The 15,317-nt window shown below is 40.1% G+C and overlaps 1 protein-coding gene across 1 annotated transcript in view; it reads left to right on the top strand.

The window, feature by feature from the left end:
* HIBCH (3-hydroxyisobutyryl-CoA hydrolase) overlaps positions 1-14,938 on the top strand; it is a 95,210-nt gene extending 80,272 nt beyond the window's left edge. Inside the window, exons 12-14 of the mRNA XM_055345435.1 lie at positions 8,401-8,520; positions 11,592-11,625; positions 14,473-14,938. Of these exons, the coding sequence (XP_055201410.1) occupies positions 8,401-8,520; positions 11,592-11,625; positions 14,473-14,588 (270 nt within the window). The 3' untranslated portion in view covers positions 14,589-14,938. The remainder of the gene's footprint in view (positions 1-8,400; positions 8,521-11,591; positions 11,626-14,472) is intronic.
* Positions 14,939-15,317: the final 379 nt, after the last annotated feature.

Raw genomic sequence — 15,317 nt, 5'->3', positions numbered from 1 at the left:
TCCACACAGATGCTTGTACTCACACGTTCATAGTAACTTTATTATAATAGCCCAAAACTGGAATACTGCTCAACTCCAAGGAAGGATGAGTTAGTGATACATGAAACAACATGGATGAATCTCAGAAGCATTGTGCCAAGTGACAGAAGCAGACACACAGCACTACTTAGTCTATGGTTTCGTTTTTATGAAATTCTAGAGAATACAAAATTATAGGAATAGAAAACGGATCAGTTACCTGCAGGTAGAGTTGGGGAAAGGAGAACTCTTTGAGGTGATGGAAATGTTCTTATATCTCAATTGTAGGGGTAGTTGCACAACTGTATATGTTTATCAAGTTACAGAACTTTTCACTGAAAATGAGTCAATTTTATATCTAAGTTACCCCTTAGGCTAATTATCTTTAAAAAATTAAAAAATAGGGATCCCTGGGTGGCGCAGCGGTTTGGCGCCTGCCTTTGGCCCAGGGCGCGATCCTGGAGATCCGGGATCAAATCCCACGTCGGGCTCCCGGTGCATGGAGCCTGCTTCTCCCTCTGCCTGTCTCTCTCTCTCTGTGTGTGTGACTATCATAAATAAAAAAATTTAAAAAAAACTATAAAAAAATAAAAAATTAAAAAATAAAAATGACATACCAAATTATACTAAAAGCAGTTTGGCCTATAGAAGTAGGTATTATATCTGCTAAAGGTACCCGTTACACTGTGCTGTTTATTGCTATCAGTAAGGGTAATTTAATGGAGGTCTTTATGGATACATTGTGCCTTTGGGGAAGAAGTGCAATAAACCTTTAAGGGAAAATATATCAATTTATGTAAACGGGAAAACAGTTTTCCAGTCCACTGATGACCCTAAAACACTCTCATGAGCATTTGGGGTATCATGAAATAGCAGTGCTTGATTCTTTAGACATTATCTTTGCATTTTATTTAAATTGTTAAGGCTTTTAAGAAATTACTGGAAAAGCCTTTAGATAAGGTTGCAAAAAGCACTCCTGATGGACTGGCTCTATGCCTTTGCTTTAGTTAAAAGAAATAGCAGTGCCCATTTCCTTTAAAGTGCTATTTGTTTTTTATATAATAATATGACCCTCCAGAGTGATAAAATATATTTAAAAATATTTCTGTGAAACTGCAGTATACTGTGAATTAGACTGACCTGCTCTAGTTCAGGTGTTTTATATTTCTTTTGGCTTATTATCAATCTGAACACTTCTAAAAAGATGTGTAGGTATAAGTACAAAATATGTAAGATTATTTAGAAAAGTATCCACAGTTCACACCATAGTAAATACAAATGATCTAAATATACATGGATTCCTAATTATTAGGGTTTCCTTCTTTTGGAGTTAAATCTGACAGAGCCTAGACTTTTAGAGAATGTCATAAATGACATCTTTTTTTTTTTAATAAAAGAAAAAAACTCTAAAGCTCATTTGCCAAGATCACGTACACCAAATCAGAGAAGGAGTTGGAGCTTATATGTCTGTATTAGCCCTTCAGTGAACCCTGAGGTTTACTTCGTAGAATTCCTCTAGTTGCATCATTATAGGCTTGTTGAATACTGTTCTTTCAATTGTCTCAAGATGGGCGTCTTGGATAATGCATGTCAAACTGTATGTCACTGGGTATTCTGGTACTTTGAGGGGAGGGGCAGAAGCAGTGTCCTGGGTTTTTCTGCGTTTGGAAATTGCCCAGAATTTGATAAAACTTAAGAAAGAAGGGTTGGTGGGTTTCTTACTCAAAAGGCAATGATTCTAATGCTGAGAACACTCTGTGAGTGCCAGGACCATGTCCTGCTCTCTGTTGTCTCCTCTGAAGTGTCTTAGCGCATAGTAGATGTTCACTAATACTGAACTGAGAATGGGAATCATTTGAAAAAAATAAAGGAAAAAAGAAGTTGGCTCTTTGGTATATATGAGACAGCTAGTTTTCAAAGGGTCAGACAATTTGGTTACAACACTAACCAATGTTTTACCAAGAAGTAGAAATAGGTTTCCTAGGTTGTGTGGTTGTAGGATCATATCCATACACATTTCTGACACAGTTGAAGATCCAAGTCCTAATCATTTATCCAATTTTCTGGAATAGTCTCTCTGTTCCTCTTTTAATGAATGAGGCTACATTATATGAGCTCCTTTAACTCTCTTCCATCATCCTTTTGATTCCTCTAACGTGTCGTACTTTCTTGCCAAGGGAAATATCCCCATCTGTGCTTTCATTCCATCCTTTCCTGCCTCATTTAGGAACTACTTGGCACCAGTCCTCTCCCTCTTTCAGTGATCTTCAAAATTTTACCTTCTTGGGTGAAGAAGGTGTACATTTCCTTCTGCTGTGACTTCCAAAAGCTTTCCTGCTCTCACAAAAAGCCTTCGACAGTTTTTCCTCAAGCTACCATCTTGACTTTGTCTTCCCCTCCCTTTTTCCATCCAAATTATGCAAGCAAGCTTTTATTAACTTCTTTCTACCATCTGATGTGGTGTCTTCACCTTTGTTCTTTTTGACTTCTCATCAGCCTTTGGCACTGATCACCGTTATAGCCTTGCTATGTGTAGAAAGAAGTCAGCTTCGGAGTTGTCAGGCTTGGGTTTGGATTCCTCTCTGTGCGACCTTGGATAAATTCGTATCAGGTTGGCTTCCTCATTTGTGCAATGTGCATGCGTGAGAACATCTGTAACTGAGAGCTAAGGGCAACGTGCTTGGTGCACAGTCTATCCCTTCCCTTCCGTATTTGACTTGGTTTCCAACACTTTGCCTTATTCACTTAGGAGATGAGTAGCAGTACAACCTCCGTTATACAAATGAGGAAACTAAGGTCAGCCATGGGGAGGTGGTGAAGCTGGAATTCCACCCCTGAGTTGTTGGAGTCCAGAGCTCAAATCCTGCGTCTCCATGCCAAATTGCCAGTATACTAAGAATTGTTGGAAACTAGTTTTCTTTGGGATGGCAATGCACTATTTTTTAAATACGATGTCTGTTTAGGAAATCTCTTTAAATACTAACTATGAGGGATCCCTGGGTGGCGCAGCGGTTTAGCGCCTGCCTTTGGCCCAGGGCGCGATCCTGGAGACCCGGGATCGAATCCCACGTCGGGCTCTGGTGCATGGAGCCTGCTTCTCCCTCTGCCTGTGTCTCTGCCTCTCTCTCTCTGTGACTATCATAAAAAAATAAATAAATAAAAATAAAAAAAAAAACATTGTAAATACTAACTATGAAATGTCTGAACCAGTAGAGCTTTTCAAATGAAATTTTCTTTCATTTTTTTTTTCTGGTGTATTTTTATGTATTTCTGGTGTGACACGAGCACAAACAACTGGAGCTCTTATGTGGGCCTCTCCTCTGCCCCCCATCTGTTTCATCCATTCCCTCACCCACCCTCCTCCCTGATTTTCCCCACCAATTCTCTGTATTTTTTTTTCAAGATTTTTAAATTTATTTATTCATGAGAGACACACACACACACACAGAGGCAGAGACCCAGGCAGAGGGAGAAGCAGGCTCCTTGCAGGGAGCCCGACGTGGGACTCGATCCCGGGACCCCAGGATCCACCCTAGGCCAAAGGCAGGTGCTCAGCCACTGAGACACCCAGGGATCCCCCAATTCTCTGTATTTAAGACTGTTTTTTGTTACTGTTGTTTTCTATATATATATAAATTTATTTTGTATTGGTGTTCAATTTGCTAACATATAGAACAACACCCAGTGCTCATCCCATCAAGTGCCCCCCTCAGTGCCCGTCACCCAGTCACCCCCACCCCCCGCCCTACCCACCTCCCCTTCCACCCTCCTAGTTCGTTTCCCAGAGTTAGGAGTCTCTCATGTTCTGTCTCCCTTTCTTATATTTCCCACTCATATTCTCTCCTTTCCCCTTTATTCCCTTTCACTATTTTTTATATTCCCCAAATGAATGAGACCATATAATGTTTGTCCTTCTCCAATTGACTTATTTCACTCAGCATCTGGTTTTGTTTCTTAAATTCCACATGAGTGAAATCATATGGTATTTCTTTTTCTATGACTGAACTTATTTCATTTAGGATTATAGGCACTACGTCCATCCAAGTTGTTACAAAGGTCAAGATCTCAATCTTTTTCATGGCTGGATAACACTCCATTGTGTATACATACCACATGTCTTTTATCCATTCATCTACTGATGGACCCTTGGGTTGCTTCTATATACTGGCTATTGTAAATAATGCTAGAGTAAACATAGGGATGCATGTGTCTTTTCAAATTAGTGTTTTTGTTTTCTTTCTTTGGGTAAATCCTAGTAGTGGGATTACTGGATTATATGGTAATTCTATTTTTAATTTTTTGAGGAATCTCCATAATGTTATCCATGATGGCTGTACCAGTACATGAGGGTTCCTTTTTCTCCACATCCTCGCCAGCACTTATTTCTTGTCTTTTTGGTATTGGCCATTCTGACAGGTATATGGTGATATCTCATGGTGGTTTTGATTTGCATTTCACCACTGATTGGTGATGTTGAGTATATTTTCATGTGTTTGTTGGCCATGTGTATGTCTTCTTTGGAAAAATGTCTGTTCATGTCTTTTGCCTGTTTTTTAATTGGGTTGTTTTTGTGTCGAGTTGTATAAGTTCTTTATATATTTTGAATATTCATCCCTTATTGTATATATCATTTGCAGATGTCTTTCCCCCGGTTCAGTAGGTTGCCTTGTCATTCTTTCATTGTGCAAAAGCTTTTTATTTTGGTATAGTCCCACTGATTTATTTCTGCTTTCGTTTCCCTTGCCTTAGGAGACATATCTAGAAACCTATCTCTACTGTCAGTGTCAGAATTACTGCCTACCGGGAGCTGAGGTTCCAGACTCAACCCTAACCCTGAGCAGGATGATAGCTGTCAGCAGATGTTTTAACCTGTGAGGACTTTAGCTCTTCAGTCTATAGAATGTGACACTTTGATTTCAAAAGTTCCTTGTAGCTCTAAAATTCTATGATTCTCTGAAAATGTGTTTGCAAATGTTTAATGCTCATTGCAGAGGGTAATGTTTCTTATAACATATCCAAAGTGTCTACCTATTGTTGAGTAGCAAAGGAAGTTAAAAAGTTTAAATTTAGGAAAAAATTAATGATCTGGGAGCAGGAATTCTAGTGAGCAGGAATAGTAGTACCTGACCTGTAGCTGGTGGCAAAACACTCACTTTCATCCGGAGGGTAGGGTCGTAAGCCTCATTAAAGCTGCTTGCTGGGGAGAAAAAAAACAAAAAGCTCCTTGTTCACCATTTGCCAGAGGAATTCTAACATAATCCATTTATCAGTTACAGTTACTTATAAGATGGAGTGCAAATGTGTGTTTATAAGAGTTTTGCGTGGTATGTGCACATAAAATGGTACCATTTTTAGAAGTAGCAATTCCTTTGTCCAACATATATAAAATTTAGTCCTGATGATATACCTCTGTATTTCATCATCTTTGGAGGAGTATATATGTCCTTGCTTCATGATACCATAGTATTACTGGATACTACAGCTGGTAAGGCTATGTTCGTGTTTGGTATCACGTGGATAGAGTTATACTGTATTAAATGGTAGTGTTGATAGGCACTTCTGCAATAACATGCCTGCCTGTCTGTCTGTGACATTCTGATGTATATCTTTAGTTGAGCGAAAGGACTTTAAAGTTTATTCCTATGGCTTTACTTACTTGAACTTTTAAAATTTCATGAGCTTTATATTAATAGAATTGTTTGTAAAATACATGCTTTCACTGAATTTTTTGTCTCAATATAATTTGCCATGTGAATATGTTTTTAAGATTTAATGCCTTTATATATATTTCTACTCATATATCAATTTTGTAAATTTACTATTTGGGGATTCTTTCAGTATGATTTGTCAGATAAAAATTAAGTCAGCTTCCAAGTTTATTTCCATCTAACATTCTGTAATGTGTTAATACTGCTATGTTTTACTGCATTCCAATTTATTAAATTACTTTAAAATTATTTAAAAACTTACTGCCCCTGTTTTCTTCTATGAGTTTTATGCTTTCAGGTATCATATTTAGGTCTTTGATTAATTTTGAGCTTATTTTTAAGAAAGTAGTCCAATTTCTTTATTTTGCATGTGGCTGTCCAGCTTTCCCAGAGCCTGTCTTTTCCCCATTGTATATTCTTGCCTCCTTCCTTGTAGATTAACTGACCATATAAGTGTGAGTTCATTTCTGGGGTCTCTGTTCTTTTCCATTAATCTGTTTATTTTTGTGCCAGTACCATACTGTTTTGATTACTAGAGCTTTGTAGTATTATCTTCAAATCTGGGAATGTAATACCTCACACTTTATTCTTTCTCAAGATGTGGCTTTGGCTATTTGAGGTCTTTTGTGGGTCCCTATGAATTTTAGTATTATTCTAGTTCTGTGGAAAATGCTGTTGGTATTTTGATAGGGATTGCATTAAATCTGTAGATTGCTTTGGGTGGTATGGACATTTTAACAATATTTGTTCCTCTTATCAATTAGCATGCAATATCTTTCCACTTGTTTATGTCATCTTCAATTTCTTTCATCAGTATTATATAGTTTTCAGAGTACAGGTCTTTCACCTCCTTGGTTTAGTTTATTCCTAGGTATCATCATTTTTGGTGCAATTGTAAATGGGATGATTTTCTTATTAGGTGTTTTTGGTTTTTTTTTAAGATTTTGTTTATTTGTGAGAGACACAGAGAGAGACAGAGACACAGGCAGAGGGAGAAGCAGGCTCCATGCAGGGAGCCCGAGGCAGGACTCGATCCCAGACCTCCAGGATCACGCCCTGAGCCAAAGGCAGATGCTCAACCGCTGAGCCACCCAGGCATCCCAAGGTGGCCTTTTTAATGAAATTAATTGGTAGCTAACTGAGGAGGTATAGCAAAGACAGAGTTTGTGTTTTGAGAATTCTAGATTGCATATAAAGTGACAAACCAAGAAAGAGGACACAGACAATTAGCCATAATGGTAGGTCTGATGGACATGACTGTGGGCTTATACACTACAGCCCTTTTGAAAGGGGAATCATAGTTTCATTGACTTTGTAGACTAGAAAAGCTAGAAGGTGGCTATATCCCTCCCTTAAGCACACCTTTCAGCATCGTAAATGAAGTTCTTCTAAATGTTCACCTGTGATAATGTGGGCATTGCTCTGGCTAGAGAAAACCAGTGGTTTTGTCAGCAAAATGGACCCCTTGTCTACTTGCCTGTGTAAAGGAGGGGCCTCCTGGCACAGCATGCAGAGTGTCGTACATTTGCCATCCTCCCACGGCCTGCAACCAGAAGGGCGAGAACATGCAGGGGGATTGCTACAGGAGCATTAAATGAAATCATGTGAATATAGCACCGAGGGCAGAAGGGCGAGTTCTTTTGAAGATGAATTAGATGCGTAAAAGCTTTCATTGCTTTTCTCCCTTTCTCAGCTTTTCTTCAGCATTGTGACTATAGGTAGGACAGTGATCTTCCCTGACCTCCTGTATGTAGTCATCTACTTAAGTCTTAGCATTTACAAGGTAAGATACTGCCCTAGTCATTCAGTCTGTTCTCTGAATCTGTGTGCCACCCTCGAGGATGCTACAGTGACCCTGGAGTCTTGACGTGGGAGATTCTTTTAACTCAAAAAGTGAAATTTATAGCTTTGAGACAGTCACTCAACAACAAGCCTGAAAACTCTATATTGCAATCATAAAGAAAAGGCGAGCATCAGATTTACGGAGCATATAATGAGACCTCTTGTAGCTTCTGTCGCTTACAGCCACACACCTGTGTCAGAACACGATAGTAGCATCTTTAAATTCAAAAGGAAGGGGTGCATAGCACTGTAGGCAAGAAGTCAGGCATGTAATTCTTATTTTATTAAATATTTAAATACAGTAGAAAACCACCTCATGGTATCTTGAATTATTTTCTCTCCCTACTTTTAAGGTAAGTAGATTTATTTCTAGATGAAGACCACCGTTTAGTTAAAACATTTCTCCATAGTCACAAAATGGGAAGGAAAGAGCCACTGTATTTCTACTCTACCTTCTTTATATTATAAAGTAAAATGTTCTCTGATATATTAGTTGTTTGTAAGATGTGTATTAATTTTACTTAAGCATAATCACTCTTTGCTTACCTAATTGAGATCATAATTTATGTCAGGCAGCTACAAAATGTAGATTTATTTTATTAATTTATGAGTACATTTATTCCACTGGTGGAATGATCTGTTTTGTTATTACAGTAGATTAGAAAACGATTGGTGCTTCGACAGGATCACGCATAATCTTACCTTTATGAAACTGTCATGTGAAAGTACTGTTTAAGGAGCAAATTTTAGTAAGATTTATATAAAAAGTCAGTTTGTTATATAAAGGAACTCTTGAGCTAAAACTAGTAAAAACATTTTTTTTCTCTCGTAGGTAATTAATAAAATGTCTCCAACATCCCTAAAGATCACAGTAAGGCAACTCATGGAGGGGTCTTCAAAGACCTTGCAGGAAGTATTAACTATGGAATATCGGTTGAGTCAAGCTTGTGTGGTAAGAATTTTAAAAATATATGCTTATTTTCTATATATGAAAGCAACTGATGTTCATTGGAGAGCTTGTAAAATACAGAAAACTAGAAACAAAAATCTTAAAATTACCTGTAAATCTACTCTGTAGAAACACAACAGTCCAGTTAGCTTAAGGTATGTGGAACTATTACTCTCACATTGTTCTTAAGTCCTTATGAGACAGCAGTTACATTTGCATGTAAGTGTATGAAATCCTCTAATCTCAGGTAGAATTAAAAATAGAAAAAAAACATTTTTCAGGCACAGTCTCTGACCTTGGGGCAAGAAGTAAAAACTCTGTAAATCTGAATTCCCTTATTGGTAAAATGAGGAGTATACGTATATATAAAATGTATGAATGGGTTTTGTTAGTTTGTTACATGTTTTAAATAATAGATTAGCATTGTAAATTAGTCACTTTAATATTTTTTTAGAAGATTTTATTTATTTATTTATGAGAGACACAGAGACAGAGAGAGAGGCAGAGACACAGGCAGAGGGAGAATTAGGCTCCCTGCAGGGAGCCTGACGCGGAACTCGATCCCGGTACTCCCAGATCAAACCCTGGGCTGAAGGCAGCACTAAACCACTGAGCCACCCGGGCTGCCCCTTCTTTAATCTTAAAGTCTGTCCTAGTAGAATGTAAGTAGCAGCTGAGGTCTCAAGAGAAAGGCCCTTTATATGTATCTTCTCCATTAAATTTTACACTATTTCTGGAGTAATAGGCACTATTCTTGTCTCCACTTGACAGATGTGGGAACTGGCATAGGGAAATAATCTGCCTAAGGTAGTATTATAGCTATTAAGTGGCAGACACTTGGTGGGTGAACCCAGGTGGTCTCACTTAAGCCCACATTGGGCTCCCTGCAGGGAGCCTGCTTCTCCCTCTGCCTCTGTCTCTGCCTCTCTCTCTCTCTGTGGGTCTCTCATGAATAAATAAAATCTTTAAAAAAAAAGACAAATAAAACTTTGTAGATGGAGCTTTGTTTCCTTAATAAGAATGGTTACATGTGGTAGACACTGTTAGAGGCACAAAGAATGTATAGGTAAACAGAATAGACCGAATCCCTGCCCTCATGGAACTTACTTTATAGCAGGGGAGATAGATTGTAAACAGATAAAATTGTAAAATATACAGCATATGAGTACTAAGGAGAAAAACTAAAGTGGGAAGGAGGACATGGCATGGAGGCGAGGGGTTTGGACTTATGGGTAGACTGAGCGGAAAGGACCTGACTGAGAAGATGCGGTTTGAGTGAAAACCTGAGGGAAATGAGGGAGTGAGCTGTGCAGGTATCTGGGGAAGAGCCTCCAGGCGGAGGCAGGAGCAAAGCTCTGAGGCTGGAGTGTGCCTGCCTGTCCCGGGAGGGGCCAGAGGGGGGTTGGTGAGTGAGAGAGTTAACAGGGTAGAGAAGGGCTGTGCAGAGCACACACAGCCTGGGAGGTTTCTGTAAAACCTTGGCTTTTGTTCTGAGTAAAATGGGAAGCCACTGGATGTTTTTGAGTAGAAGAGTGACATGACCTTATATTTTAATGGAATTGGTGAGTCAGGTGCTGATGTGTCAAATATAGAATGGATAAGATCATATAGAAGGAAAATGAGGGAGCCAGACCTGAGCCCCAAGTAGGGTAGGGGAGAAAAAGCAGTGGTGGGAGAGAGAAAGGACTGAAGTAGGAGAACCAGGAGGGTGGGAGGGGGTCATGAAAGCAAGAGATGAGAGTCTCAAGGAGGAGGGAGTACTGCCAAAGTATCCAGTGGGGGAGGATGAAGGCGTCTTTAGCATGTGGCAAAACTGAAACCACGGGTGATTTGGGCAAGCCATTGCAGAGCAGTGCTGGGCCAGAGGTAGGGCGTAGTATGTTGGAGAGTCAGTGAGTGAGTGGGATACGGAGAAGTGTAGGCTGTATGTACACAACTCTCTTCTGGAAACAAATAGGGTGGAAGCTGGGACTGCGGAATCAAGTGCGATTCCTTGTTATTTTGTAAGGTGGAAGGCACTAGAACATGTTTATAAATGATTGGGGATGACTCAATAGAGAAAAGGCTATGTTGACCCACCACATGACATACTGTGTGTTGCACACAGCACTGGGATGCTGGGAAGATGATCCTGTGATGGATATATTGATATTGCCGTTTCGTATGAGGAAATGCGGCATCGGGGGTTTGCGAGCCCAAGGTCACGTAGTTACTGTGTAATAGAGGCAGTGGGTGACCCACACATTTGAACTGCAGTCAGTCACTGAATTAAGCGGCCTACATGGCTGACGCCGGGCGGAAAGAGAGAGATAGCCCCCCTACTCAAGCACCGTTCTCGCGAAGGGGAGATATGAGTGGGAATGTGGTGGTCCCTCCCTCCGTAATCAGGAAAGGGAAGGCATGGAACTGAGGGGTGCAGCTGGGCCACAGGTAGTTTAGGGGTGGGAAGAAGAGGCTGTTCATGTCTTGCCACTTCTCTTTTTGTAACGAAATAGGAGGTTAAGTCATTAGCTGAGAAATAAAGAGTAAAATTTGCTAGGGGAAGAGACTGAGAAGGCAGAAGACGGTTAAAATCATTATCTTGGGACGTGGAGAAGAGAACATGCATTGTTGCCCATGCCTTGTTTGGACAAGGCAACAATACATTGTTGAACATGCCTGTTTGAGATTCGTGGTCCTGGATTTTAAATGAAGCCAATCACAGTTGTATGATTTTTCTGCAGCAGGATTTAGCTCCTCAAAGGCAGGCAGAGGTAAGCGGTAGGGGCAGCTGGTGCTGGGAGTTTCCAGGACAGACTCAAGGGGAGAGAAAGCCTTGAAGGAAATGAGGGCATTTCCAAGGGCAAGTGGCCACAATAAAGTGAGTGGTGACAGAGTTGTAGGATCGGGGCACAGCAGTGCAGGTACTCAGCAGATGAGAACCCAAGGCAGTGACCAGAGGCTGTGTCACACAGGGGGCCCCACCTCTGAGTGTTTGTTTCCAGAGTGGGAGGCTAAGGTGGGGGGAGGACACAGATCATCACCAGGAATAAGGGTGCCTGGGAATTCATCATTTAATCTCGATTTTCTTTCAGGGAGGCCATGACTTTCATGAAGGTGTTAGGGCAGGTAAGTGATGGTTCTTTTCTTCCTGGCTATTGTGGAACTAGGATTTGTGAGCATATCCTGTTAATCAAAGATGATAGTTGTTTTATTAGTGAAAACTAGGCTTTCATAGAGATTGCAAAGTCGTTGCTTGTTTTATATGACCAACGGGCACATAAGGGAAGATCGGTCTTTGAAACTAGTATTGTTTGGAAAATTCATATAACCTGTGTCATTGCTCCCTAATTTATATGTAAGAGGTAATCCTGCTTCTCCAGTCCTGTGGACTGTCTCTGCCGAGTAGAGCTGGGCTTGAGAACTCCTGCTGCTGCTGGAGCCTTGAAAGGTGCATTTATTGCCTTGCAAGGAGCCCTCAAGCCCCTGCCCATCCTGCAAAGTCCCAGAAGTGTTGAACCCTACCTTACTCACCTCTTTGCCTGCGCCTGAGCTGTTCAACCCTGACATTGAGAAAAACCATATGGCATAATTAGTAACGCTCTGGCAACATCTTTATTAATTTGTTTTCATCATCTCTGAAGTCAGCATATTTAGAACAAGCAAGTGAAATGGCTTATTTTTTGTTTTAAGCAAATTTGCCAAACAGTTCATGTGTAAGCCCATATCCCGACAAATAGCTGTTATTTATATTGTATAAGATGAGGTTTTCCCTTTGCATGTGTTTCCTTTTGCATATACTTTATCTGAATAAAAGATTGTGTTCTCTGAGCTATAAGCTTTGATCAACACTGCACTGTCGTAGAACTCTCTTAACTTACGGCATGAGAAATACCAGAAATAAGCAGGGGTTCAGATCCTTTTAGAGGACATGAGTTGAATCAGAGGAGATGGCTCTATGTTTATAGAAACAAGTAAGATATGCATTTTTCCCACTGATCCCCTGCAGATTCTCGCTGCATGTGGATCAGAGCCTAGACCTGTGTGCTACTTGGATTTTAATGTATTTGTTAGTTGTTATAGCAGCCCTCTTAAACTTAAAAAAATAAAGGTGTTATTTTCATATATACTGTCAATTATTTTAAGGTAACAGTTGGAACCAGGCAGCATCAAAGTTCTGATTCGTAATGCAGGAGCTTATCATGTTACTTTTTAATGAAGAGAAAAGTATACTGCCTCATTGTTTAGGGAGGTTATGACCTCCCTATTTTGCAAGAAGTATCTATTCTGGGTAAAAGTCTTTGGTGTTCTTGCTTAATAACCAAATGTTTGCCGCGGTTCGCTAATTATAAAATATGTCAGCAAATACGATAAAATAAACTAGTAAATTAGAGGAATGATTGTAAAAAATTCTTATTCTTAACAGCCAGAATAAGCCACTTCCTGGTTATAAAAAAACTAAAAACGATTATTTCAGCAGAGCTGGAGAGTTACCAAATGCAATTTGAGTGGGTGCCTTGTGAGACTTGAAAAAACCTGAGCTGTCTACATGGCAGGAACTTGTTATATCTATGCTCAGTAGAAAATGATGTCACTTTGAAAAGAACACACAGATTTTATTAATACTCTTTCCTTTTGCCCTTTAGCAGACTATCAAGGAGGTAGGGAAAAATGATAGCATTGGCCAAAGGGCTTAAAACAGAAGAGATTTTTGAAAGAAGGTTCCAGAATTGTTTTTATTTATGTTGTTCAGGGAATAGAAAACTGTCAGTGTGGCAGGGAACAGAACATTAGTGCTCTCCCTCATCTGATAGTAGCCAGCACCCTGCAGCAGGCATGGACTTGGGCCATTGATGGCACAATCCCTTAAGGCACCTGGCTCTTGGTTTTGGCTCAGGTCAGATCTCAGGGCCATGAGCTCAAGCCCCGCATCGGGCCCCACCCTCAGCAGGGAGTCTCCTTGAGATTCTCTCTCCCTCTCCCTTGACTTCTCCTCACTCACTCACTCGCTCCCTCAAACAAATAAATCTTAAACACACACACACACACACACACACACACACACACACAAAGCTCTCCAGTATCCACAGGAATTCTGCACATCTTAAGCGTGGTTACAATTCCCTACCATGACTTTACTAAGTGTAGCCCCCTTCTCTGTCTTTTTTTAAAAAAAAAAAAGTTTTTCGAGGTCATCGTAGAGTAACATACAGTCGTAAGCAGGGACACAGAGCGATCCTGTGTACCCTTCATCAGATGTTCCCCAAAGGCAGCCTTTATGTAGCAGGAGCGACGTCACAAGCAGGAGAGCGACGCTCCCGTTCCTTGCTAAGGGAGAGCTTTGCCAGTTGCCTCATCCTCATGATCTGCTGGGGATGCTCAGTGGCCACATTACATGATGACTACCCTGAAATCAGAGAAGTCGTTTCTTCTTATAACCTGAATGTGCTCTGCTGTTTTAATTCAGGGCTGTGTGAGCTAGAGGATTCAGCAGAACAGCAGTCTCCACATTTAATTATGCATAACAGCATCCTCTTCCCTCTAAGTAATTTTCCTCTCAGCTCCATGTGGAGGAGGTTAGAAGGCAGATCTGGGCCCTCCGCCCTCCCCTACCTTCCCTAATCCATACCAACTCTGGTTTTAGCTGTTTTAGAACAGGAAGATTTCATTTACAATTTTGTTTGAAGAAGGCTGAGGTTTAAGCCCCATTAGTTCAGAGGCTGCGTTCAAGCTGCAGACTTAGCAGGTTGGGAAAGAACCACGTGGGTCATTATCAGTTCATTGCTATCCGTCCAAATCCTAAGGGGCCTTAATTTAAAGAAAAAAAAAGGAAACATGCAAAAATTTAAACTTTGCAGGAAAAAAAGGTGCTACAGAAGATAGGCCATGTGTAAGGTACTTTCTGTCAATTCAGTGATTAAAATCTGGTAATACCTGGAAGAAATGTACTAACATTTCTATGTCTTCACTTAACAGTTTTAATAGATAAAGACCAGAGTCCAAAGTGGAAACCAGCGGATCTAAAAGAAGTTACTGATGAAGACTTGAATAATTACTTTAAACCTCTGGGAAGTAATGATTTGAAATTTTAAGGTGACTAGATTATCAAGGGATCGTTTTGGAGCAAGTGTTGGCAAAGGATAGTATATGGGCCAAATCCGGCCTGCTGCCTGTTGTTTATTTTCCCACAAGCTAGGAATGGTTTCTGCATTTTTAAATGGTTGAGGGAAAAAAAACCTCAAAGACTAGTATGACATGATGTGAAAATTACATGAAATTTGAATATGGGTGTTTATAAATAAAGTTTAATGGAACATAGACTCCTCTGTTTACATCTATGGCTGCTTTGAGTAGTTGCAACAGCAATTGTATGGCCTGCAAAGCCTAAAATATTTACTATCTGATCCTTTTTAGAAAATGTTTGCCAACCCATTTTCCAAAATGGGAAAAAAAATTGAAGGTCTTTAAGAGACTATTGAGTTGAAATATCTAATTGAAATGAGAATCTTGTGTTTTGGCTTTGGGTAGTAGTTTGTATGTTGATTAAATAAATTTATGTATAGATTATTAAAAAATAACCCTGAAAGTTTTTGGCTGTCGTGTTAATGCTTCAGAGAATTTTCTGCATGTATAAATCTGGGTTTTTAAAAAATATTTATTTTATTTATTCATGAGAGACACCGAGAGAGAGGCAGAGACACAGGCAGAGGGAGAAGCAGGCTCCATGCAGGGAGCCAGATGTGGGACTCGATCCCGGGACCCCGGGGTCACATCCTGGGCCAAAGGCAGGTGCTAAACTGCTGAGCCACCCAGGCATCCCT

The sequence above is a fragment of the Nyctereutes procyonoides genome, unplaced genomic scaffold, assembly GCF_905146905.1.
Source record: "Nyctereutes procyonoides isolate TBG_1078 unplaced genomic scaffold, NYPRO_anot_genome, whole genome shotgun sequence".
NCBI lineage: Eukaryota > Metazoa > Chordata > Mammalia > Carnivora > Canidae > Nyctereutes > Nyctereutes procyonoides.
This window is presented reverse-complemented; position numbering and strand designations above follow the sequence as displayed.